General features: G+C 38.2%; 1 protein-coding gene across 1 annotated transcript in view; it reads left to right on the forward strand.

The window, feature by feature from the left end:
• Positions 1-23,806, forward strand: part of LOC131044889 (conserved oligomeric Golgi complex subunit 6) — a 47,661-nt gene extending 23,855 nt beyond the window's left edge. The window contains exons 6-11 of the mRNA XM_057978365.2: positions 8,395-8,518; positions 8,636-8,782; positions 8,880-9,143; positions 9,244-9,528; positions 20,347-20,505; positions 22,926-23,806. Of these exons, the coding sequence (XP_057834348.2) occupies positions 8,395-8,518; positions 8,636-8,782; positions 8,880-9,143; positions 9,244-9,528; positions 20,347-20,505; positions 22,926-23,465 (1,519 nt within the window). The 3' untranslated portion in view covers positions 23,466-23,806. The remainder of the gene's footprint in view (positions 1-8,394; positions 8,519-8,635; positions 8,783-8,879; positions 9,144-9,243; positions 9,529-20,346; positions 20,506-22,925) is intronic.
• The last annotated feature ends 371 nt before the right edge of the window (positions 23,807-24,177 follow it).

The raw sequence follows: 24,177 nt of genomic DNA on the forward strand, positions 1-24,177 counted from the left end.
AACCTAATGAAGAAAGGAGCATTCTTATGGAACCCTACAGCTCAACAAGCCTTTGACAAACTTAGAGAGGTAATGAGTTCTTGCCCAGTCTTGGCGATGCCAGATTTCTCACTTCCTTTTGTGTTGGTATGTGATGCTTTAGGTGAAGGTATAGTGGCTGTTTTGATGTTTAATAGACATCCCATTGCATATGAGAGTAGGAAGTTAAAAGAGGTTGAATGTAAGCTCTCCATTTATGATAAAGAAATGCTGGCCATTATGCATGCTTTGACCAAGTTCAGGCAATATTGGTTGGTAACAAATTTGTGGTTAAGACTGATCATATCAATTTGAAATACTTTCTTAACCAAAGGGAATTGAATGATAGACCACAAAATGGGTGAGCAAAATTTAGGCCTATGACTTTGATATTGAATATGTTAAAGGAAATAACAATGTGGTGGCTGATGCAATGTCTAGGAAACCTCATTTACATTCTATTTCTTATATATCTGCTGATTGGAGATCATTGATTAGAGCTGAGTGTGTTAAAAACTCATTTGCTAACGATATTTTGGAAGACAAAGTGGAAGATGACAGATTCGAAGTGGTAAATGAGTTGATTCTCTATAAGGGGCATGTGTACATTGCACCCGAATCTACAATGAAGGAGAGGATTTTGCAAGCATGCCATAATACACCACTAGCTGGCCACCCAGGATTCTACAAGACATACAAGCAGGTGAGGGGACAATTCTCTTGGAAGGGAATGAAGGATGTAATGTAGCATGTGAGAGAATGTAAGGAGTGTTAGCAAAATAAGGTTGGACTTGTGTTTCTAGCAGGGTTATTGCAACTACTACCCATTCCAAATCAGAAATGTAAATACATATCAATGGATTTCATCATGAAGTTGCCAAACGTCCAAGGTAAAGATTGTTTGTATGTAGTGGTTGATAGGCTCATGAAATATGCTTGTTTTCATGCTATATCATCATAATTTAGAGCCCCTCAAGTGGCAGATCTGTTCTTTAAAGAAATTTTCAGACTTCATAGGTTACCTAAAACAATTGTAAGTGATAGGGACAGCAGGTTCCTTAGCATGATCTATTTCGTTTGACTGGAACAAAATTAACACCTTGCACCAGCTATCATCAACAAACAGATGGACAAACATAAATAGTGAACAAGTGGATTGAGGGCTATTTGAGAAACTATGTAATTGGGCAGCAAACCGCATGGGTTAGATGGTTGCATTTGGGGGAGTATTGCTACAACACATCATATGTTGATTGGTATGACTCCTTTCAAAGCCCTTTATGGCTATGATGTTACTTCTTTCTTGGATCTAATTTTTACGGATAGTAGAGTTCCTAGTGTGAAAGATATGGTCCAACAAAGGAAAGACATGATGCAGGCTTTCAAGGAGAACTTGCATCAAGCTTAGAATCAACAAACAATATATGTTGATAGGCACCGAACCGAAAGATCATTTGAGTTAGGAGACTTGATATTTCTAAGGTTGCAGTCCTATTGACCGTTCTCAATCCAAGGAAGTGGAGCAGAAAAGTTGAAGCTACGTTTTTATGGTCCTTACAAGGTGACAAAGAAGATTGGGTAGGTGGCTTATGAGTTGGAATTACCTCCTAACTATAGAATTCACAATTTGTTTTTTGTTTCCTGCCTTAAGAAAGCCCTTGAACAACGGATTACTCTTTCAATGGAATTATCACCGCTTGATTATGAGGGTAATCTAATACTTGAACCTGAGACATGTATTGAACGTGAGCGAGAAGAGGCTAAGAAACAAGGTGATTCCAGAATACTTGGTGAAATGGAAGGGATTGCCTCAACAAGATGCAAGCTGGGAGGGGATACAGATCTTTGAGCATCCCAATTTGAAATTGCTTGATGTCAAGGAATCAGAGGATGGGAGGACTATCATGACCCCGATTTAAATGGGGCCAGTCAGTCTCATGTGGTGTTCCATAACACCCCACATGTGCTTTTTCCCTAAAACCAATAAATTGGAATTTTAAAATAAATGTAATTATCATTAAATTTCCTATATCGTGCTAGGCCGACCTGCTTGGGTTTTGGCGCTTAGTTTTAGAATTTTTTTTTATTTTTGTTTGTTTTTGTTGGCTGACTTGAGGTCGGCTATTCTCGCAACACCTATTTAAGGAGGCCTTCCATTTTGGGAGGGATATGCTTGGGTAATTAGAAATCTACCTCTGTGCATGAATAGGTTGAGGAGACAAAAACCTCTCAGCCTGGGAAAGGTAGGACTCCACCTCTACACTTGCTTTTTAATTTTCTTAGCAACTCCTTAATCAGCTAGTTGATTCGCACTTCGTTTCCACTATTGCAGGCAGGTTTGAAAGGCATCAACAAAGACGAGTGGATTTGAGGAAGGAAATCAGTTGGTTGGGAATCGAGGAAGCTATTCAGGTTGTGATCTCATTTCTAGGTGCTTGCTCACATTCCAAAGAGTTGATAATTAGAAGGTTCCATCAGATTTAGTGTTGGGAGCAAGAAAAACAATTGTGTTCTTTGCCTTTGTCTTCGATAGGGCAAAGCAGCTCAGATCAATCAGATAAGAGCCTTTAGAGATTTGGAATCCAAGGTGGATTGACATACTGAAGATACCATCATTTTTGTGGAAGTTTGCATGTCGGGTTTGAGTTACCATCATTGCTGATCCAATTGAGGCATCTTCTGTAAGTGCTGGGTGTTTTGACGACCTTTTGTATCAAACTAAGCCTGGGTGTAGTTCTGAACCATTGTATTAGACTCTGCTAAAGGGAAATAAACTAGAATGCACTTCTAACAAGTTTGGTAACATGAACAAGAAATCGATATTGTGTTTCAGTCAATAAGAGCTCTGGAATATATAGTTTGTGCTTTCTCTAAATTGGTGTGTTTTCTTAAACAATGTCCATCTTGAGATTCTGATGGATTGTTTTGGGCAATTTGTTGTTTAGACTTGTAGAATCTTTATTTCAAGTGATCACATAAAATCTAGAACAGTCTGGGGTTACCATTACCTTTCAAAAGCTCTATTGTTTTGAATTCTACAATTCTAACTAGGACTCAAGTATCTTTCAATTATGCCCAATTCATGCATTGTTTGCACTTGGCCTCTGTTATTATCGATATTAAACTGAAGGCACAACAATATGGAGCTCCTTGCTTGATGAATCGCCTAAACTACATGAATTTACAATTATTATGAGCTCTATGTTCACTAAGGTTGGAACTTGGGTCATTCAGATTGAGGCACATCCTCGTAGCCACTGAACCACAATCCATTGAATTGCATGGTGGATATTTAAAATACCAACAAAATAATTTGTCCTTTTTGAAGGAATCCAATTGGTTGATGGTTGTCACCTTGCATCAAGTTTTACACAAAATGTGTTTATTGCTTACTTCACAAGTTTTTGATTACAAATAGTTACATTTAGTGTTCTATGGGGATGCGCCCCCCTCCCCCTCAAAATCATGAAGTTTTTGAGACGGGGACGTCCCTAGGACAAGGAGATGCATCCAAGACGTCCCTCTACCGCACCTCGACCTCCACCACATTTCCCAGCCAAAAAGGAGATGTTTCTTTTGTTTTCCAGTGCGGGAGAGACGTCTCATAGGGAAGAGACGTTGTGGGGAGATGTGTGGATGTCTCCAAGATGCCTAGATGTCCCTCGACAAGGAAAGAAATATCCAGACGTTTCCCATGACAGAAAAGCTAAAAGTGTGTTTATTTAAAAAAAACAATAAAAACCATGCAACCAATGTGACCACCCTAACCCTAATATGCCTAAAGCTCATAAAAGAGACATTTAGTCTCATTTGCGACCACAAAAAGTTAAAAACATTTACTCTAGCTTGGAAATTGAATCTCAAGAAGCAAGAGGTGGACTACAAGTTCAAATCCACAAGCTTGGAAGAGGATTGGAGGAAGCTTTTTCATTCTTGCTGCAAGATTGAAGGTAGGGATTTGCCATTCTAAATTCTCTCAAAAGAAAATTTGTTCATTGATCAAGATTTCTGATTCAAAAATCAAAGTGCATTTAGTAGAATCTAAGAAACTTAGAAAAATTGTTGTTTGCTTGAAGTTGAATATTAATAATCAGCATCACTATCACATTAGAAAGTTAGAAACTTTGTAAAAAAAAATGTTTGCTTGAACATTGTTTGTTGCATCATCACTATCACTATCGCAATGAGCTCTAACAACATGAGTGAGGATGAGGTGGTTGAAATTCATAGTGAAAATTAATTATCTAATGAACCTAGCACATATTGAGTGGGGGGTCACGCAAGTCAAACTGAAACAAGTTCTGTTGGGAGTGGAAATTTCAGTTGCCCTTCTGAAACCCTCAAAAAATGGGCCAAGAGCCCCTTTGACCCAAAATCACCCTTAAAACAATTTGCATCTAAGCTACCAACAAAGCCTAGGACAGCGAGGGGCACTAGAAAGTGGAAGTAGCACATGTGTAATGTTGAATGGTTTGGTAGCATTACCATAACTAATGCTCACTTCCTTCTTGTTAGAGGTAAAGGTGTAGAAGTATGCAAAAAGGTGTTTGACCCAAAATCACCCTTAAAACAATTTGCATCTAAGCTACCAACAAAGCCTAGGACAGCTAGGGGCACTAGAAAGTGGAAGTGCCACATGTGTAATGTTGAATGGTTTGGTAGCATTACCATAACTAATGCTCACTTCCTTCTTGTTAGAGGTAAAGGTGTAGAAGTATGCAAAAAGGTGTATAAGAACTTCAAGTACATGGCTGAAATATTAAATATTATTGGGTTGCAATGAAGATGAAGTACCTGCATCATGTACTTTGCCACATAGGATTAGGGCTGATCAGACTTCTGCAATTGCTTCTTCTACTTTGCAAAATCAACGGCCACCAATTCCATCTAGGCTAGGGGAAAACGTAAGATGACTAGTCCATCTTCACAAGCATTGACAGATTTATTTAATGTGAAAGCAAAGGATGAGGCAAATGATGCCATTGGCAAATTCTTCTTCGTTGATGGCATTCCATTTCATGTGTCCCACTCTCCTTATTATAAGGAAGTTGTGGCAAAGATAATAAGGGCGGGACCATCATATGTGCCACTTGGGGAGACTAAATTGAGGACAACAATCTTGGATCAAAACTATTCCAAGATTAATATTTTGATGGAGAAGATGAAGAGAACCTGGGTCACAAGTGGTTGCAGCATAGTCATGGATGGGTGGACATACATTAGGCATTGTCCACTCATCAATATCATGGTTACATCTGTAATGGGCCCCTATTTCCTTAGGGCTATTGGTTGTTCAGGGCATAGAAAGGATGCTTGTTTTAAGTTCTAGATCCTCAAGGATGTTATAGAGGAGGTTGGGCTGCAAAATGTGGTGTACTAAGTAGTAATAGATGCTACCCATATGTGTAGAGTAGCAGGGAAGATGGTTGATGCAGCCTATAGACATTTGGTGGGCTCCTTGTTGTGTGCATGCCATGAATAATGAACGAACTCAAAGACATGGGTAAAATCAGCTGGATCAAAACAATTGTTAGTGATGCTAGAGGTGTGTAGATGTTTATCTGCAACCACCACACTTCACATTCACTCTTTAGGACCTTCTCCAAGAAGGAATTCCTAAAACCTGTAGAGACTCGGTATACATCATACTTTATTCTCTTGGAGAGGATGCTTGAGTAGCAAGAGGCATTGCAACTAATGGTTATGACAATAGAATGAAACAAGTGTCTAGAGTTGAAGACTCAGTAGGGATTGAGGGTGAAGGAGGTGGTGAAAAATGATCTCTTTTGGGCTGATGCCAAATATATTGTCTCCATAATTGCTCTAGTCTTCACAGTTATTAGATTTGGGGATTCTAATGCACATTCCCTTGGAGAGGTGTATGAGTGCGTTGATTCTATGCTTGGTCAAATGAAGGTTGTTGTACAAGAGAAGGACCCTACATTGCAATTTTACACCGAGCATATTCAACCGATCATTCATCGTAGATGGGAGAAGCTCAACAGTCCCTAACACGTGGCTGCCTATGCATTGAACCTGAAGTGGTACATGCAAATGCTAGACAAAGTTACACACCTATAGAGGATCCTAAAGTGAAACAAGGATTCTTTAGTGCAATTGACAAATTGTATGTTCCTTCAGAGCTTAGCTAGATTTATATTGAATGGACAAAATTTGCCTCTCTAGGGATATTCAGAAGCAGCGAAGATAGATCTAGAGATTATGTCACAAGAGGACCCCAAGTTGCGGTGGACTATGCATGGGTCTAAATCTTTGACTACTCTAGCCATTCATTTGCTGTCCCAAGTTTCTAGTTCTTCTACTACTGAGAGGAACTGGTCTACTTCAGCTTCATCCACTCCATTAAGAGGAACGGGCTTACTTCTAGGAGGACAGAGAAGCTTGTGGCAGTAAATAGTGCGTTGCGTCTCATTGACCGCAACGCATCTACGTACAAGGAAAGTCTAGCAGCCAGATGGGATGTAGAGCTAGAAGAGCCAGCACAGATTGATGATGATGCTACATAGACAGGGGCGGTTGGTATTGGTATAGATGAGCTTGAGAATGTGGGGTCCAGCAGTTCGAGTGATAACGACATTAAGGAGTTAGGTGAGGAGCTTGGGGATGATTAGAGTCATTAGACTGTACTTCTAGAGTTTATACCTAGTATTTACTATTTAGTATTTTGTTTTTGAAGTTTGAAGTTTGAACATTGTTGAATCTTGATAACTTGATCAGTTGATTGTAATTTTAATGAACATTGGACCGTGATTAATATGATTATGAAATGATTTTTTTTTAAAATTCTCGTTCCAATGTCTATATTTGATATTTTGACATTTGTTATTTCAATACTAGACTCTAGTTATTATGTTATACATCTTTATCTTTTCAAAACTATTTTTTCAAGTATTACATGTATCATGTCAGCACTGCTCCCTTGCCGCACCCCCATCCCCCCAAGGGAACTTCCCCAAACCTCACGGAACTTTGGTTACATTTTACACCTTCAAAGATGGCTGTGAAGGCCTCTGATGTACTTTATCAATACCTCTTCATCTTGATCTCTCCATTTGGAGTGCCATTATATGAAATTCACTTGTATTCTTGCACATTTTATCTATCTTGTTTCATAAACTGCCATTTTGTCTATATGATAAACGACTGATTTTTTTCCTTAATCAATCCTTTAAATTGATCCCATGATCTAATTGAAGTTTGTTTTCTTTATGCTACTGAATACAAGAGACTATCGGACCAAGTTAAATCATGTTTTGCTAATATCAATCTAGCAAAGGAAATCTTTTGTTCCGAAGTAAGGGAATGCATGTTAAATTATACCTCCAAGTAGGCCAACCTATGATTGAGTTTTTCTCCATACACATGTTCTTCGAATGGCAGAATCTCACTCTTTGCCTCAGCCTTGAACCAAGGTTTATTCGAATGATTTGTCTCACCATGTGAACATTCTTCTTCATACGAGTGGGTTTTCCGCTTGCCATTGGCGCCTTCTAAAGAGCACATTTTCTCCACAGAGGCCCTTAATTGCTTCACTGATTGAGAAATGCTACCATCATGGATTTCTAGCTCAATGAATTTTGCTTCTTTATCAATGAATTCTGCTTCTCTTCCATGCTTCCTATTTCTCTTTTTCCCCAGTGGGAATTAACATCTCTTTGCAAAGTAATAAATATTTTCTAAGTGATCTTGTTGTGGGCATGGCCCTGCAAAATAACACACAACCGCCCTCCCACAAAGGAAAGAATCACCCTGATACCACCTGATTTGTAAACTGAGATTGTTATGCCATAAATTAGTTTTCAACTTGTAAATTCAATGAAAAAAATGAATTATCATTAATTGTTAACTGAAACAGCATGATGTTTGCTAGATTTTGTGTATATTTCATAGATTTATTAGAATTCATAGTTTAGATTCTTTAGAACTGTTGTGCAGAGAAACAGCATGATGTTTATTAGATTTTGCGGATATTTCTTTCATGCTGATTCTTGAAGTCTGAAGTTCTTAAAATCACCTTGTATATTCTTGTGATTAATGCCTCTCTCCAGTTCAATTTATCTAGCACTGGGAGTGGATGTTCTGCCACTTTAAGCCTCATTGACCTTTTATTTGAGATAATTTAATCACGTTGGAAGTATATACTCATCAATTCCTGAAGATAAATATTCTAAGTTGCTAGGTGCACTTCTGTGCATATCTGTGTAACATCTCTGTGATAAGCTCATAAACAACATGTACTGGGGGATTATTGACTTTAATTTTTACATTTCTTGCAACTTGTTTTGGATTTTATTTAGTTTATTTTCTCCCTTTTGTTCTTGATTTTAAATTAGTTCATTTTCATCTTTACTGCAGATGGGTACAAGCTGAATGCCGGAACCTTGGGGATAATGATACTCCTGAAGTAACTGATTTGTTAAAGACAGCAACTCGTTGCTTAAAAGAAAGGCCTGTTCTCTTCAAGTACTGTGCAGAAGAGGTTAGCAAGTCCCAAACTAAATCAATTAGCTTATTCCATGTATCAGTTATAAAATAATAGTTTTTCTTTTTCTTTATATTTAATTAGTTTGTAGTATCATGATGTTTGTGCAACTAGGTTGCAAATACTCGACACAATGCTTTGTTCAGACGTTTCATTAGTGCCCTTACTCGTGGAGGCCCTGGTGGAATGCCAAGACCCATTGAAGTTCATGCACATGATCCATTACGCTATGTTGGTGACATGCTGGCTTGGCTTCACCAGGTTAGCAATTTGAATCAATTACTCTCAGATTGTTATTTCTTTTAAATTCTTAATTTTACCATGTACCTGATAGATGATCCTCATTTTCATTTTGAAGGCTTTGGCATCTGAAAGAGAGCTTATACTCGCACTTTTTAGTCCAGATGCGACTGTAAACATTGGACCTACTGCTCGTCGCTTTTCTAAAGACATGGATGGGATATATGTCAAACCAGAAACAGACATGTCCTTTATTTTGGATCGTATTTTTGAAGGGGTTTGTCGTCCATTCAAAGTAAGAGTGGAGCAAGTTTTGCAGTCCCAACCTAGTCTTTTGTTGGCATTCAAACTCAACAACATCTTGGAGTTCTATGCAGACACTGTGAGTAATTCTGGTCTTTCTTTATTTTGTTGATTGATTGAATTTAAGGGCTTTAAAGAAAATTAAAAGTTCTCTTACCTCATTCACCCTAGATCTGCAGATTTCAGACTTGTTAGGGGAAGAAGCAGCTCTTTCTGCCACATTATTGCACGTTAAAGATGCTGCACAGCGAACATTTTTTGATATCCTGAAGTCTCGAGGAGACAAGCTGCTAAGGTATCCTTCTCTAGTTGCAGTTGATCTTTCCCCACCCCCAGCTGTTGGGGAAGGAGTCTCATTATTGCTTGAGTTGATTAATACCTACCACAGCATGCTAGTTCCAGCATCAGGGAAGAAGCTTGACTTTGAGCCGGTCATATCTGCCTTGTTGGATCCCATTATACAGGTGTGTTATTGACAATTTACTGGTTTGCATGAAGCCAGTAACAAATTACTGTTGCATAGTTTCGATTGTCAGAAACTGTCATTAGAATTTTAATTTTTTTTTCCTATAATATAAAACATTTTCTTATTCAAACTATAACTTGGATTCCATTGGATTGCTTCGCAGGGTTGCTACCAATTGTACTTTTAATAACTAGGAACATATTATTTTGTAGATTAAGGATTATTTTATCAATATCTTCTGGTAGTAATTCAATTGTGATTTTACTTTCCACTCCTTTATTTGAATCTCTGCCAAATGTAAGATGAATAAACTATAAAGATATACGTGACACATCAATGGTTCAAACTTATTAGTGGTGGGTTTGCATCCACATCAGTGGGCACCTTTGCCCTGACCACCTCTGGTAGTTTTCATTTCTGTTTCTGACCACACTCCTACATCACAGACTTTGTTGTATAGACTTGTAAAATTATGGATACAAATCTTACATGTAACCCTTATAATTTATAATATTTTATTCATAGAAATTGCCTAATAAGGGGCATTGGATAGAATATACTGAAAATGTTGACCATGATGTTTATTTTTTTTAAAGATGAGGCTAGTAATTCAGAACCAATGCATAGCATGCTTCAGCTTGTTTCGAGCCATTTCAAGAAAAATGCATATCATGTGAGGAAAACCATGTATTACTGTTGACATTTAATAGTACTTGATTCTTATGCCAAGCACAGGGTAGTCAACACGGTGGCACTTTGTTGTATAGACTTGTAAAATTATGGATACAAATCTTACATGTAACCCTTATAATTTATAATATTTTATTCATAGAAATTGCCTAATAAGGGGCATTGGATAGAATATACTGAAAATGTTGACCATGATGTTTATTTTTTTTAAAGATGAGGCTAGTAATTCAGAACCAATGCATAGCATGCTTCAGCTTGTTTCGAGCCATTTCAAGAAAAATGCATATCATGTGAGGAAAACCATGTATTACTGTTGACATTTAATAGTACTTGATTCTTATGCCAAGCACAGGGTAGTCAACACGGTGGCACTTGTATTGTGTAGAATAACCTTATGTATACTTCATTTCTGCATCTATAGTCTAGTACCAGCTTTGAGTTCTCAAATGTTCTTAACAATATTTTCTTGAAAATAGTTTCATTATATTTCACAGATTTCTAATTTATACTTTCCTTGATAGTTACACTACATTTTGTTGACGTGTCTGAAATCGTATCACTACGGTTCCATCCAGCCAACGCAGAATAGAATACTAGGAATCCTATCCTCTCTTGAAATAAGGAAATCCCTAGTGCTTTTTTAATTTGATCAATGGGGATTACCTCAATGTTTCGGTTGTCAGGTCTTGACTGCAGGATAACTTAGTGGTTTGATGTGTTTTGCTGGAAACACAAAGGGGACTTAAGGTTAGATGAACAACTTTCGAGTGAGTTCCCTAAATTTTAACAGTCTTATATCGGTTGATTTCAGTTGGATTGATACTATCTCAGCTAGACTGTATGGTTTTTTCTTGGTAAAAAAGAAAAAAAAGGAAAGGGGAAAAGAGATAGAGAAAATCTAATTAATTATCTCAGATAACATGTTCAGGAAAACAGACAGAACCCTCCAAATAACTAGATTTAACATTATCAACTATTTAAGCACAATGTTGTAAAAAATCTAGTGCAATCTTCAAGGGGAACTAAATTTTCATGCTACTAAACATAAATGCATAATTTTGACATTCATCCACTTAATGTTTAACAACCGAACTGAGCATATAAGTGGGTTTAGACTAACCATGCAGGGGGAGTGACAATCAGTTAGTCCTTAATGGTATGAACACCAAGGCTTCTATCAAATGTTTATCCAAAAAAATAATATCTGAAAATAAAAGACATGACAAAATAATTAAATGGTGAAGAAGGAGACCATGCACTCACAAAGAAATGAAACAGCTTTAATTTTCCATTAATTCTGCATAAATTTCGCCAGAGCTTCAGCAACAATCTTAGACTTCTTACAAAAATAAGGGAAAACCAGTTCCTTTAACTAGAGTTTCAGAATTAGATGAATGGCCAAGATTTAAACAAAACAAGTGGCCCAGATTCATCTGTACAAAATAGTACCCATGTCCATAAATAGGATGTAAATATCAACAACCACCCAAGGAGGAACAATAACTACCTAAAAAAGGCAATTAATAACTACCAACAACTCAAATAGTGCACATGCACGGAGCTCAAAATTTACAGCTGACTTTGCAGTTAAATATGAACTTTTGGCCAAAAGTGCCTTTTTAGATTTTAAAAGAAATATGCACTTTATGAAGGCACTTTTTCCTTTCCTGCAGTAGACTCCTTTGTGGTAAATTTGACCTCGTCGCGCAGTTACTCTCCCCAGATATCTCGATTGGTTGCATGCTCTACCCGAACGTAGTCCTGAAATCTTAGACATAACTTGAATAGTTTGGTTGTCGGCGGCATAGGAGGATTAAACATTTTGTAATGAATACCCTGTAGGAGGCTATCTAAATTCTCCAGCTCTTCCCTTCAGTATGACTTGTGATTTTCAAAGCATGATATGTCCGCTTATAGCCCAACAACAAAATCTGGATCCTCCATGGAGTAGGTGACCCTGGGTTTAAGCCTATCCTCCCACTGTGGTTGCACCTCATTATCTTCCATGTTGTTTTTCCAACCAGGAACCAGTGATTTGAGAATCCCTTCACCAAGGTCCTTTACATTTGATAAAGTGTCATCACACTTATCTTGCATTTTATTGATATTATCCTTCATGTCGTTTTTCATGCTGAGAGTCCAATACCATTCCTTGAAGGTATTGACATTATAAGGATTTAGGATAATATCTAAGTTACCGGTTTAGGTTTGGATTCGCGGGTTTGGCAAAAAAAAAAATTTCTTGGGTACGGGTACGGGTTCGTCCGTACATATATACATATATTAATTATAAATTTATATATATACATATATATTATATATATCTTCAATATATACAATCCATACAAAAATAAAATATACAATGTGACTTTCCATATATAAATCATAAATGATAAATGATAAATCCATAATTGCCAATGCCAATAAATATCCATATATCGCAAATGTTATCAGTAAACTAATAACTAAAGTCTAATATCATATTCATAATTTGCAAAAAAGATAATATTCAAGCTTCAAGTTTCAACTAATTCAAGTTTCAAAATGTGAATATGTCATGACACAATAAAAATTCAAATTACAAGCCATCTATGGGATTTAAATTCCATATTCATCTTCATCTGAACCATCCAACCCAAGCCCAAGGTCATCAAGTGGTTCAAATCTAGCATCAATTGAACCACTATCGAATGGAATGTCACACCCACTAGCCAAGTCTCTCTCAAGTTCCATAGCTGCCTCGTCTATAGAGACTTGGGCAAGTTGTGCAACTGTAGCATCTAAATCAGCACACTCAGGGGTTAGATTCCAATTCCTTGTTGCACCCACATTATATTCAAGGTCCTTATGTGACAACAAACGAAGGTTGGAGTGTACGTAGACCAAATCCTCAGTTCTCTTTGCACCCAAACGATTACGTTTGACTGAGTGGATGAAGGAGTATGTACTCCAATTCTGCTTCGCTGAAGAAGAACTTTCAACTTGTTAAAAGTTAAAACATTATTAGAAATTTATAAATTATAAAATAAAAGTATGATAACATCAAATGGAATTGGAAAGCTATAAAAAATAAAAAGATACATACTTGGGAGAGAAGTTTAATTGCAAGAGGCTGCAAGTAAACGGAGCCTTGACCATGTACATACCACCACTCATCAACATCCATCCCATATCTAGCATTGAGAGCTACAACATCATGATTTTTTGTGGATACAAATTGGCCAAACTCCTTCATGACAACATTTCTTGTCTCCTCATCTTGATATATCTTTTTAAAGGCAGCTCTATAGCCAGAAGCAACCCTTGCATCTCTATATGGTGGTACCCTCCTTGGTGTTGCAAGCATCTCTGCACTATAAAATTTTGGTGTCAACGCAAATGCTAAGAGATGTAAGGGATTGGTCATCTTGTTCCAACGGTCAACAATAATATTCTGCACAACTTTGAAAAATGTTTCCGTTGGATCATTTACTTTTCTTTTTATTACTTCTCTTATTTTTTCCACCATGCAATCCATGCCATCATAAATCTCACCCAAACATGAGCGATCAGTATCAACATACCTAATCATGCTCATGATGGGCTCAGTGAAATTCAAAACATATTCCACAGTATCCCACCATTTCTCATCAAGGATCAATGCTCTTACTTTTAGAGCTCTTTTGGTCTGGGCCTGCTTCCATACACTCCACAATCCGTTGATGACCATAGAACTCAAGGCCTCTCGCACCTTCACAAGTCGTCTTAAGACGAGTGCGTGAGATGCAAATCGTTTTTCAGCTACCTAACATGACATAAAAAAATACCTATGTTACCCCGAGTTTCCGGGACGGGGACGGGGGTACGCATTTCCGGGACGGTGGTTTTTTTTGCCAATTTTGGGGACTGCTAGGGGACAGCAAAGGGGACAGCTATATAAAAATACGAAAAATTAAAATTGATACGGAAATTTAAATATTCATATGAAAACATGGATAAAGCATGCACATATACATTATAGAACCTTAACATATAAGAACTAGCAGAGTTCTTATGCCAAATTTGTGTTAATTTGAGAGTCAAAGTCAAATTGCTTATATAATTCATTGTTAAAATTCACCGTCAATATGCAGAATTTATGGGGACGTCCCCCTAGGAGTCCCCTGTCCCCGGGACGTCTCCGGGACGGGGATGCCTGATAAAAATACTGGGGACGCGTCCCTGGGTAACATAGAAAAATACACAACATATATCAATTATAAAAAATTAAAAATTTAAATTAGTAATTACCTTCAACAACTCCAACTTGGAGAAGGTCCTAAAAATGGCTTGTGGCATATGATGATTAGTCACAAACATTTGAATCTCCTCGCCCTCCTCGTACAGTTTTTTCACCCAATCAATTTGTGTGCCAATCTTTTGCATGATTAAATTGAGTGAGTGGACTGCACATGGTGTCCAAAAGATGTGACCGTATGAAGCCTCCACTATAGTTCCTACTGCACTACAATTTTTAGCATTGTCCGTTATGACTTGGACAACATTTTGAGGCTCCACCATGTCAATGCATTCTATGAGGATATTGGCAATGAAACTTGCATCTTTCACTTGCCCCTCACAATCCACCGCTTTCAAAAACATTGCCCCTTTAGGGCACACTGCTATAACATTGATCAATGGCCTATTTTTACAATCTTTCCATCCATTAGAAACGATGGTCAAACCTGTTTCCGACCGTGTATCTTTGATGACTTTCAATTGTGACTCTATGGATGCTTTCTCCTTTGCCAATAAGGTGGTTCTCACCTTTTCATACCTTGGACAAACATAATTAGAAGGTGTGTTGGAAAAGGGTATGTACCATGTCCTGAAAGTAAGGTGATCTAACAAGGTTGAAAGGAAGCCCATTGCCATAAATGCAACGCCCAATGCTTTGATCTGCAATCTCTCTCATTTTATTTTTGAAGGCAGTATCCAATGGGCCTCTTTTCCGTGAAGCCACAACATTTTGATTCTCTAGTGGAGCAACTGGTGGTTTTGGCATGAAAGGATGTGATCCGGCTGGTCTTGTGGAGCCAATACTACTAGAAGGCCTCGTAGTCTTCGAGCTTGACTGGACAAGAGGATGATCAGTCTTTGCTTTGCCACTTCTCCTATCAGCTTCCTCTTGTTCTCTAATATATTCGAAAACTAGAGCTTTTGGCAGCCCCTTGCCATCTGATCCCTTACAAAATTTTATTCCACGCCCCGAGATGAAACAAAGGTGGCCTTTCACTCGATAGTATGAGCTGGTATACTCAGTGCCACAATGGTTACACTTCCAAACAAAACCCCTACCACCAGACACTTGCTTGATCATTGTTGTATAATGCCAAAGTGGTGAGTTTTGATCAATTTTAAAGGGGTTATTTTCAGTTCGGGCATGGGCAATTGAACTAGAGCTTGCACTTGCACTTCCAATTTCAGCCATTATGTATGATTATATGAATAATGCACCTAAAATAAAAAGAGAAAACACAACATTATTGAAAAAAATTGATAAAATTTCAGCATTATAACCTCATACTATGCATACAAAGTGTAAAAAAATATACAAAACTTATTTTAAAAAATTTAGAAAAACTTAAAAAAAAATAAAAAATTTGAAAAAAACTTAAAAAAATTCTTTAAAACTTGTAAAAAATTCAGATTCACTCATCTTTGATGGCTAAATCTTCCTTCTCTAGTGATTCCTATGCCTTTTATGCGTGTCTCACATCTTCATAGTCTCTACCTTCGAAGAAAAATGCAAAAACTAAGAAACCCGGCTTTAGAGAAAAAATCTTCAAAAATGCAAATAGAATGAGTTGAATGAATGCTTTGATGCATGAAATGCATCATAAAGGGGCGAATTAGGGTTTAATTATTAAGTAACTATTTTTTAAAGTACTTTTTTATTGGTTTTTATTGTTTTTTGACCTGTGGGCCCCGTTTTTGGGAACCCACGAGCTTGGGTTCACTCGAGTCCTCCTGGGTTCGACCTAGGTTCCACTCGGGTCCTTCCCAGGTGGCCGGGTTCCCTGTGGGTCCTGCGTCGACCCACAGGGAACCCAGTCACCTGGGAAGGACCCGGGTGGAACCCAGGTCGAACCTGGGCCGGACCAGGACCGGGCACGAACCAAGACCCAGACCCAAGCCAATACCCAAAGAACCGGTAACTTAGGATATATCAATGGTGGGGATTTGAGAGTAGGTCCAAAATAGGGCCCTAATGAGGGGCAAAGCCCTGGCAATCGTCTCATGAGTGTTATAGCATTCCTTCCTTAGCTTACACATTTTGATAATAGTGGATTCCCTATGGAGGGCCATTTTGCGCAGATCCTTGAAAGTTTGCTCTCCTCTTTCTTTGATGCTTTGAATCCATTCTCTGACGGCCTTGGCGGTATCCTGTACTCCTTCAAACTCTGTTGTTGTTCTTTGCGCCAATGTTGATGGGGGAACATAGGATTCGGGGGCATTATGCAACGGTCTCAGCAAGTGATCAACGTACCCCTCGGCCTGCTCAGCACGAACTCAGTACATGTTTGTTTCAGTAGTTATCTCGTCGAGCATGTTTTGCACGGAGTCCTTGAACTCATCCCTTTCCTGCTCTTTGGTGGCTCGTCCTATTGGGACGCTCGTAATGCTATAATCGGCCAGCGCAATTTGATGTGTTGGCTTATCGACAGGCGGGGTGGCGATATGGATGGTACGGTTCCTTTGCTCATCCTTGGTTATGCGGGAGTAGGCTTTAGGCTTTTTCTTCCCTTTGGATTTTGTTTCCCCTATGCGAGAGAAAATGTCCTCCAAGTCGGTAGGTGGCTTGGTGGCTGCCTTCCGCTGTGCTCGAGCAACTAACCAATCTTGAGGTATGGTCTGCCCGGATGCTATGGTCAAATTCCCACTCTGCTCTTTAATGCTTTCAGCTGGTTCATTGCATATCTGTAACTGATCTGTTACAGGAGGAGTTAAGGAAGTGTCCAATCCTTTGCTTACGGCTGAATTCTCCCCTACCTCGCTGAACAACTGTCTGGTATCCCCATGTGATGGTTGTTCCTCAGTTCTATCAGGGTCGTGGGCCTCATCCGCCCTTCGCTCTCCTTCAATAGTGGTGTCATCTTTGCTGGTACCATGCAGTTGCAATTCGTGCCCACTCCCTTGGGTGAGTTCATGCACATCAACCCCTTGATTGGACGGAATTTCTCCTTCCTCAACTTGATTTTTCAGGTTCGCCAGACTCAATGACCCTCACCTCTGTATTTAGCTTGTCTTGTGCCGGAGGATCATCAGCTTCGAATGCATCAACATCGCTCTGGGAAGGCAGAGCAGGTATATAATCAAGTTCAATTACATCATCATCGAAACTGGGGTCTTTTGATGATGAAGCGACCTCTGGTCTCCTAATAGGGATCTTCTCCCTTCTAGTCCTTTTAGATGTCCGAGTCCCTCTGCTGGCTTTGGCTTTCTTCCTTTTTTCGGGCTTCTCAACCTCTTCCTTTGGCGCACTTGAGGTTCCCCCCTCTTCAGAGGACTGAGAATCAAGACTTCCCATCATATGGTAGGTGAATTGAACTCCTTCATGAATTAGCCGCTCAATCTGTTGGTGTAGCCACTGATCGGTGTACCTTCCTGGGGCTGCCATAACTGCCTCAAAATCAGTGATTGGATCCTGTGACCAATCGATGCCCGGCAAGAGATGTCTTATTGTCTCAAACTCTCGAACTTGTAAGCAATTTCTAGAATCTGTTACCTGATCCGAGACCCGATGGTATTCATAAAGTCGCATTTGCTGCACACTTAACTTTGAGTAAACTGTTCGTTGGACGTGCCTGCCTTGCAACTTCTAGAAGAATTACTTTGTCGGTGGGATAGCGTGGAAGTCGAAAAGGAGCTCCTTCAAAGCCGGCTATCTAGATATAGGAGAACCTAGGAAACTGAATAAACCAGGCGCTGTACCTTTGTACCAAAATGGTAGCTTGCTCTGAGAGCCTTATGTGTAATCCCCCTTCCATCAGCCTGACTAGGCGCATTGTGAAGGCGTCATTGATACGCTCATACTGACCAATTGCATAAGCAGGGTTGTTCTTTTCCCTCTGAGCTATGTCATGATAATGTAGTTGCGGATGGCAGTCGTACACCTTTACCTGATTGGGCCCGTTCCCGATTTCACCCTTCTTCATCAACCCTCTATCTCTTTCTATGCTGAAGTTGGGGAGAAGAATACCCTCTTTGAAGACTTATACTTCGCGTTTTACCTTGGTTGAAATTTCGGCGTTTTTGCTTTTGTTGCAAGCTCTATACTTTGCGATTTTCAAATTCTGCGAACCTTTCAAACTCCTTCGCGATGTTCTTATGGCAAACTTCGGGGGTTTTACGTCTTGCAAATCTTAACCTCTGTGATTTCTATGGCGTCGAGCTTGGGCGTCATAGCTCTCTCTGCAAACTTTCAAACTCCTTAGCGATTTTAGCTTTGTCGCCGAAAATAGGGTTGTGGCATCCTCGCAAGGATTTAATAGGCTTCGCAATTTACGCTCCTGCAAATTTCGAGGTTTCAAGACCTTTTGAAAACCTTCACAAATTCTGCGCTTTATGCCAAACTTTGGGATCTTGGGGGAATTGCAAAGTTTTAATACTCTTTCATTTCGTGTTGTTGCTGAACTTCGGCGATTAAGATGATTTTTCAAACTTTTATATCGCGACTTCCCTTAATTGTCAATTTCGGCGAATGAGGTCCCTTTTTCAAACTTTAAACATTGTTGGCCTTTTCCATATATCGCGAACTTTGGGGGTCTTGGCTTATTTCACAAACTTGGACATTTCGATTTTACGCCTTAGTTGTCAACTTCGGTGAATTAGATGGTTTTTCAAACTTTTATAAGTTTGACATTTTACCCTCAGTTGGCGAAAATCGGGGTTTGAGAGCATTTTGAAAACTTTAAAACTTTTGACATTTACGCCTTCTATGGTAAACTTCGGCGATTTTTGCTAGTTTGCAAACTTTTTAAAACTTTCGTAATTTACCCATCATTGGCAAATTTCGGGATTTGAGAGCCCTTTGCAAAGTTTTAAAACTTTTGACAATTTTCCTCCTTAGTGCGAATTTTGGGATTTTGGAGCCTTTTGAAAAGCTTTGACACTTTAACATATTTGGGGGATTTTGCAAGCTTAAAAAGGACATTTTGAAGTTTCAGACTTAGCGTTTTACCAGTTTAAGCGATCTTTTGAAATTTTAATGCCCGAACGTTAAACTCACCTTGCGGATTCCCAAGCTTACGCTCATGACATCATCATCCTTTGAACTGATTACGGGCAGACTCAAAACAAAAGACGCGAGACACCCTGCGCAGAACTCAACAGCTTGAAGGCGAAAAACCGAAAAAGAGGGGGACCTTGTCAGCGACAGGGAGCGTGTGCAACGCACAACACATTTCAAAGTTACTATTCACTTCTATATCATGGGTATTCCATTTTAATATGGAATGATAGCAAACTGTCCAATCTTAGTTTGTTTGCAAGAACTAACTAAATGCTTTGAAGATAATATTGCCTTTTTCAGCATGGGTTACATTGTGCAAGAATTGTGTTATCCAAAAGGTTAAGTTACAACTTCAAATGTCATATTCCTTCATACTGTCTCCTCATTTTTAACTTGAACCTTTCGTGTTGTACACACAAAAGAAATGGTTGTATTTGAATTGCAGACGTTTGCATGAAAATATAATATTCCATGTGAAGAAAAGAGCATGCTAATGATCTGGATAATAGAGGCATGATAACAGGCACAACCGATATTTACACAATTATGCCTCGTTGTCTAGCTTTCATTGCTTGTTGAGATGATCCCTGAGAGGGTGGGTGGAGTAGGTCACCTTTTATTCTAAGGGCCCAGGTCACCATAGGTGGTTTAATATGTAAATTGAGACTATCTGGTAAAATGTTTGCTTCAACTTGTGACTTCCAATGCATGTAGATAAGAGATTTAATTGCTGTGGTTGTTAAATGAAGTTGTTCATTCCCAAAATGATATCTTCTGAATATTATTAATGTCTTTGTTCTAATAATCTCAGTAATTATCAATTTTTTTCTCGTTTGAAAGATCTAAAACTCCTGGTTTAATGCAATTGGGCAGATGTGTGAACAAGCTGCAGAAGCTTATAAATCTAAAGGTCTGACACTATCATCCCGCAGAAATAGCTCTGGTTTTGATTCAATACATAAGTTAAGCCACAGGCCATCATCATCCATGGAGGCAATACTAAGCAACACTGTATCAGCACCTGCTTCACTGGTAAGTTTCAAAGATTATCATTCTATGTTATGTTTCTTTTGTTTTGCTTTTTGGAGACTGGGAAGAGATGGGAACAAAATACGTGTCTTTGCAACATTTATATTATTGTTGGTTTATAATTTGTCCTAAGTTTATGATTGTTAACTTCCTGTTGATCAGAGAGACGTGGAGGGGGATATTGATATAATCGTGATCAATGCTTGATGTTGAACATTTAGCTCCAGAAAAAAGAATCTTCAGGGGAAAGGGAAACATATCAAAGAAACACTAAAATTTCTATATGATGAATAATACAAAAACAATTATAAATTGACATAATGAATTAAGAATTTAATACCATGGCAAATCTATGCTCGACTAAGTTTCGGGGACAGGGATGGCAGGGGACGGTGGGATGTGTTTCCGGTATGGGTGTACTTTTGGGCCATTTTTTAGGGGACGGTAGGGGACGGCTAATAAAAAATAGAGAAATTTCAAATAGTCATATCAGAACATTGTTAAAGCATTCATCATAGACATTGTAAAAGCATACATAACATTAGACTTGAATTGAGATTTCACATGAGCATTGACAAACAAATTAACAAAATTCAAATGCTTTCATTGTCAATGTGCATATATGTTATACAAGAATTATAACAAAATGCCTAAAGGCTCCAAGTTTCAACTATAAATTTACAAAAACATAGAAAATATGTGGCTGTCCCTAATCAGCAGATGCAATTGGTAGGTCTGTATCAAAATCAGAGCTCAAATTTGAGTCACTGCTAGTATAAGGGTCTGTCTTAGGCAATGGAACCCCAAGTCCCTGAGTCCCTGAAAGGTTTCGGGGACAGGGTTAACAAGGCAGGGTATGGGTTCCCATGGAGCACAGTGGCAAATATATCCTGTGACCTCTTCTAAATTGTGTTGAAAATAGCCATATGTAGAGTAGGTTGTATACGTATGCTCACTATGCACATAAACTATTTTGCATGTGTGTATGCTAAAAGGCAGTGAATAACATCTAGGCATTATCTTGTACGTGCGTGAATGCAGCTGAAAACAAAGTGATACATAAGTGAACTTTTATTTATAGGGGATGGTGATATAATTGTGCTCAATGCTGCTTGTTGAACTTTTAGCTCCAGAAAGAAGAATCTTCGGGGGGATGTGAATAAGAATACACATCAAAGAAACACTAAAAGATCTATATGATGAATAGTACAAAAAATAATTATAAATTGATATAATAAAGTAATATCACGGCAAGTATTTCCTGTGGACCTCTTCTAAATTGTGTAGACAATAGTAGGTTGCATATGCACATGAACTATTGTGTATCTGTGTATGTTAAAGGGGGTGAATAACATGAAGGCATTATCTTGTACGTGAGTTACTGCAGCTGAAAACGAATTGATACATACTTATAGATGGTACTAAATTTTTAAATTTACTAATAACGTAGTTAACACAAACAGGATGTAAGAAAGATTAATAGGAACACATCATCAGTATGTAGCACACTCAATGCCCTTATGACATTCATGAACAATTGCTGCCTGGGTGTCTCAATTAAGGTCATGTTTTTGTTATAATAGTAACAGACAAACAGTCAAATGATGGTTGTGTCAGAGTAATTATGGTGAAGTCACCAAAGATCCATATTCTCCCCTTAATTGTTTTTCCTGTATATGAAGCTTAAGCTGTATTCTTCCTTGCCTTGTGAGGTTTCCTCTCTATGTCCTAAGTTCTTAGTCTGGTTCTTAGTCCTTATGTCCTAAGTTCTTAGTCTGGTTCTTAGTCCTTATGTTATGCTTGTTCTCTATCTTCATGATGCAATTTTCACCCCCCTTTTATCCACCACAAAAACTACCTTCTCTCTTGAAAAGTAATTTTGCTGGAACATGAGGAAGCTTACTTGCCATCCCACAGCTTATTTGAAAATTTGAAACTCTTGCTTCTAGAGCTGACATTATTTCTTTAGTAAGTGAAAGGATGACAACGGACATCCTCTAGAGTTTTCCTTTTAGTCTGTGACCACCATTATCTGAAAATAACATATATTTTAAATTTTTATGGTATGACGCTGCAGCTTAGAGGTTGAACTCAGAATTACTTTATAGTTGTGGTATTGCTGGATATGACTCATTCTTGGGCACAATCTTCTTTCCACCAATTACAGAGAATACATAATAAACCCTCAATTTGATTCATTCTGTTTCCATCACAACAGTTGTTCAGCAATTAGAAATTTGATTAATAGATACCTATTATGCTGCATCTTTCTGTACTATCACCCTATTCGTTTTATGTTTCTGAGATATAGTTAAAAAAATAAATTTGGGAACATTTTTTCATTGTTATTGCATGTTATTTTACTTCTATAATTTGTGTTTTGCATTCTGTTAAACTCTCAAAAGTGGTGTTCTATTTTGCAGAGTGTTGAATCTTTGCGCAAAATTTTCCTTATCAATTGCCTATCAGCTATTAGACAACCATTGATGGGACATGAGATTGCCGCAAAATTTGTACAAGGCCTTGGAGTTGCTATAGAAAAGCACATTAGTATTCTTGTAGATAAAGAGGTTGTAGCCATTCTTGACAGGTGTGGAATGACGAAAAAGGTTTCTTATATACGGGATTATTTAGAGAAGACTTCACAGTCAGAGATAGTGTCAAAAGAGGAAGATATAAGCAAGCCACTTGCAGAGGTAGAGGAGATGTCACTCACCTCAGTTTCTGAATCTCTGAAAATTTTCTTTGGTTTTGTAGCTGGTAGTGAAGGGTCCCTCCCAGAGTTTGAGCAACTGCAAGTTCCTCAATTGCGAACTGAGGTTGGCAGCCGAGTTGCAAGGGCACTGGCAGAAGCTTACGAACTTGTGTACAATGCAGTCCTCAACCCTGAAAATGGTTATCAAGAACCAAAGGCCATGCTCAGGCATTCTCCTGATCAAATAAGAACCATTTTAGGCATTTAAGGCTCAGTATCATATTTTTATCAAATTTAAAAAAAAAAAAATCTATTTTCAGAAATCTTGCAATTTTTCTTAAGAGTTTGGACCAGGGTAGTAACCTGTTCAAGTCATATTCTTTTGTGCCAGTTCTTATCGTCGGTGTATCTTAGCAGAAACAGAGGAGAGCAGCTTAGAGCAATAGAAGCAGATTTTGATGATCTTCAAGTTCCTATTTCAGATAATGACATCAGAAGTGGCCAAAAAATCTTGCTTTGGGTATTTATCTCATGATGTTGTAATAATTGGAACCGCATCCTTTAAAAGGTGGGTTTCAACTTTCAATAGAAAATTTTCCTTTAAGAGTATGGTGTGATGTATTTCAATGCTTTGTTTCTGATAGTTGTTCTTTCTACATTCCGCCTTAGCTATTATAATTTGCTGCACCTTTTATCTCATTGACCTATCTGGGTCATACACAAAATATTAATTATTTAATATGGTATCATTTTTTTATTCTTTATACAATGATCTTTCAGTCTTAATCATTTCACTATTACAACAGAGCTACTTCGTAAACTTCAGGCCTTTAGTCAATTTAAGGAGGCTGCCTTTGGCATATCTAACCTAACAACAGCCTTTGGCCATTAGTAAATCATTTTAATTTTGAGCACACAGCATGGTTTAAACTCTCTCTAATATCAAATTTACTAATAATTGTTTACTACGTGAAAACTTT

This window comes from Cryptomeria japonica, chromosome 1, assembly GCF_030272615.1.
Source record: "Cryptomeria japonica chromosome 1, Sugi_1.0, whole genome shotgun sequence".
In the NCBI taxonomy this organism is placed as follows: Eukaryota; Viridiplantae; Streptophyta; class Pinopsida; order Cupressales; family Cupressaceae; genus Cryptomeria; species Cryptomeria japonica.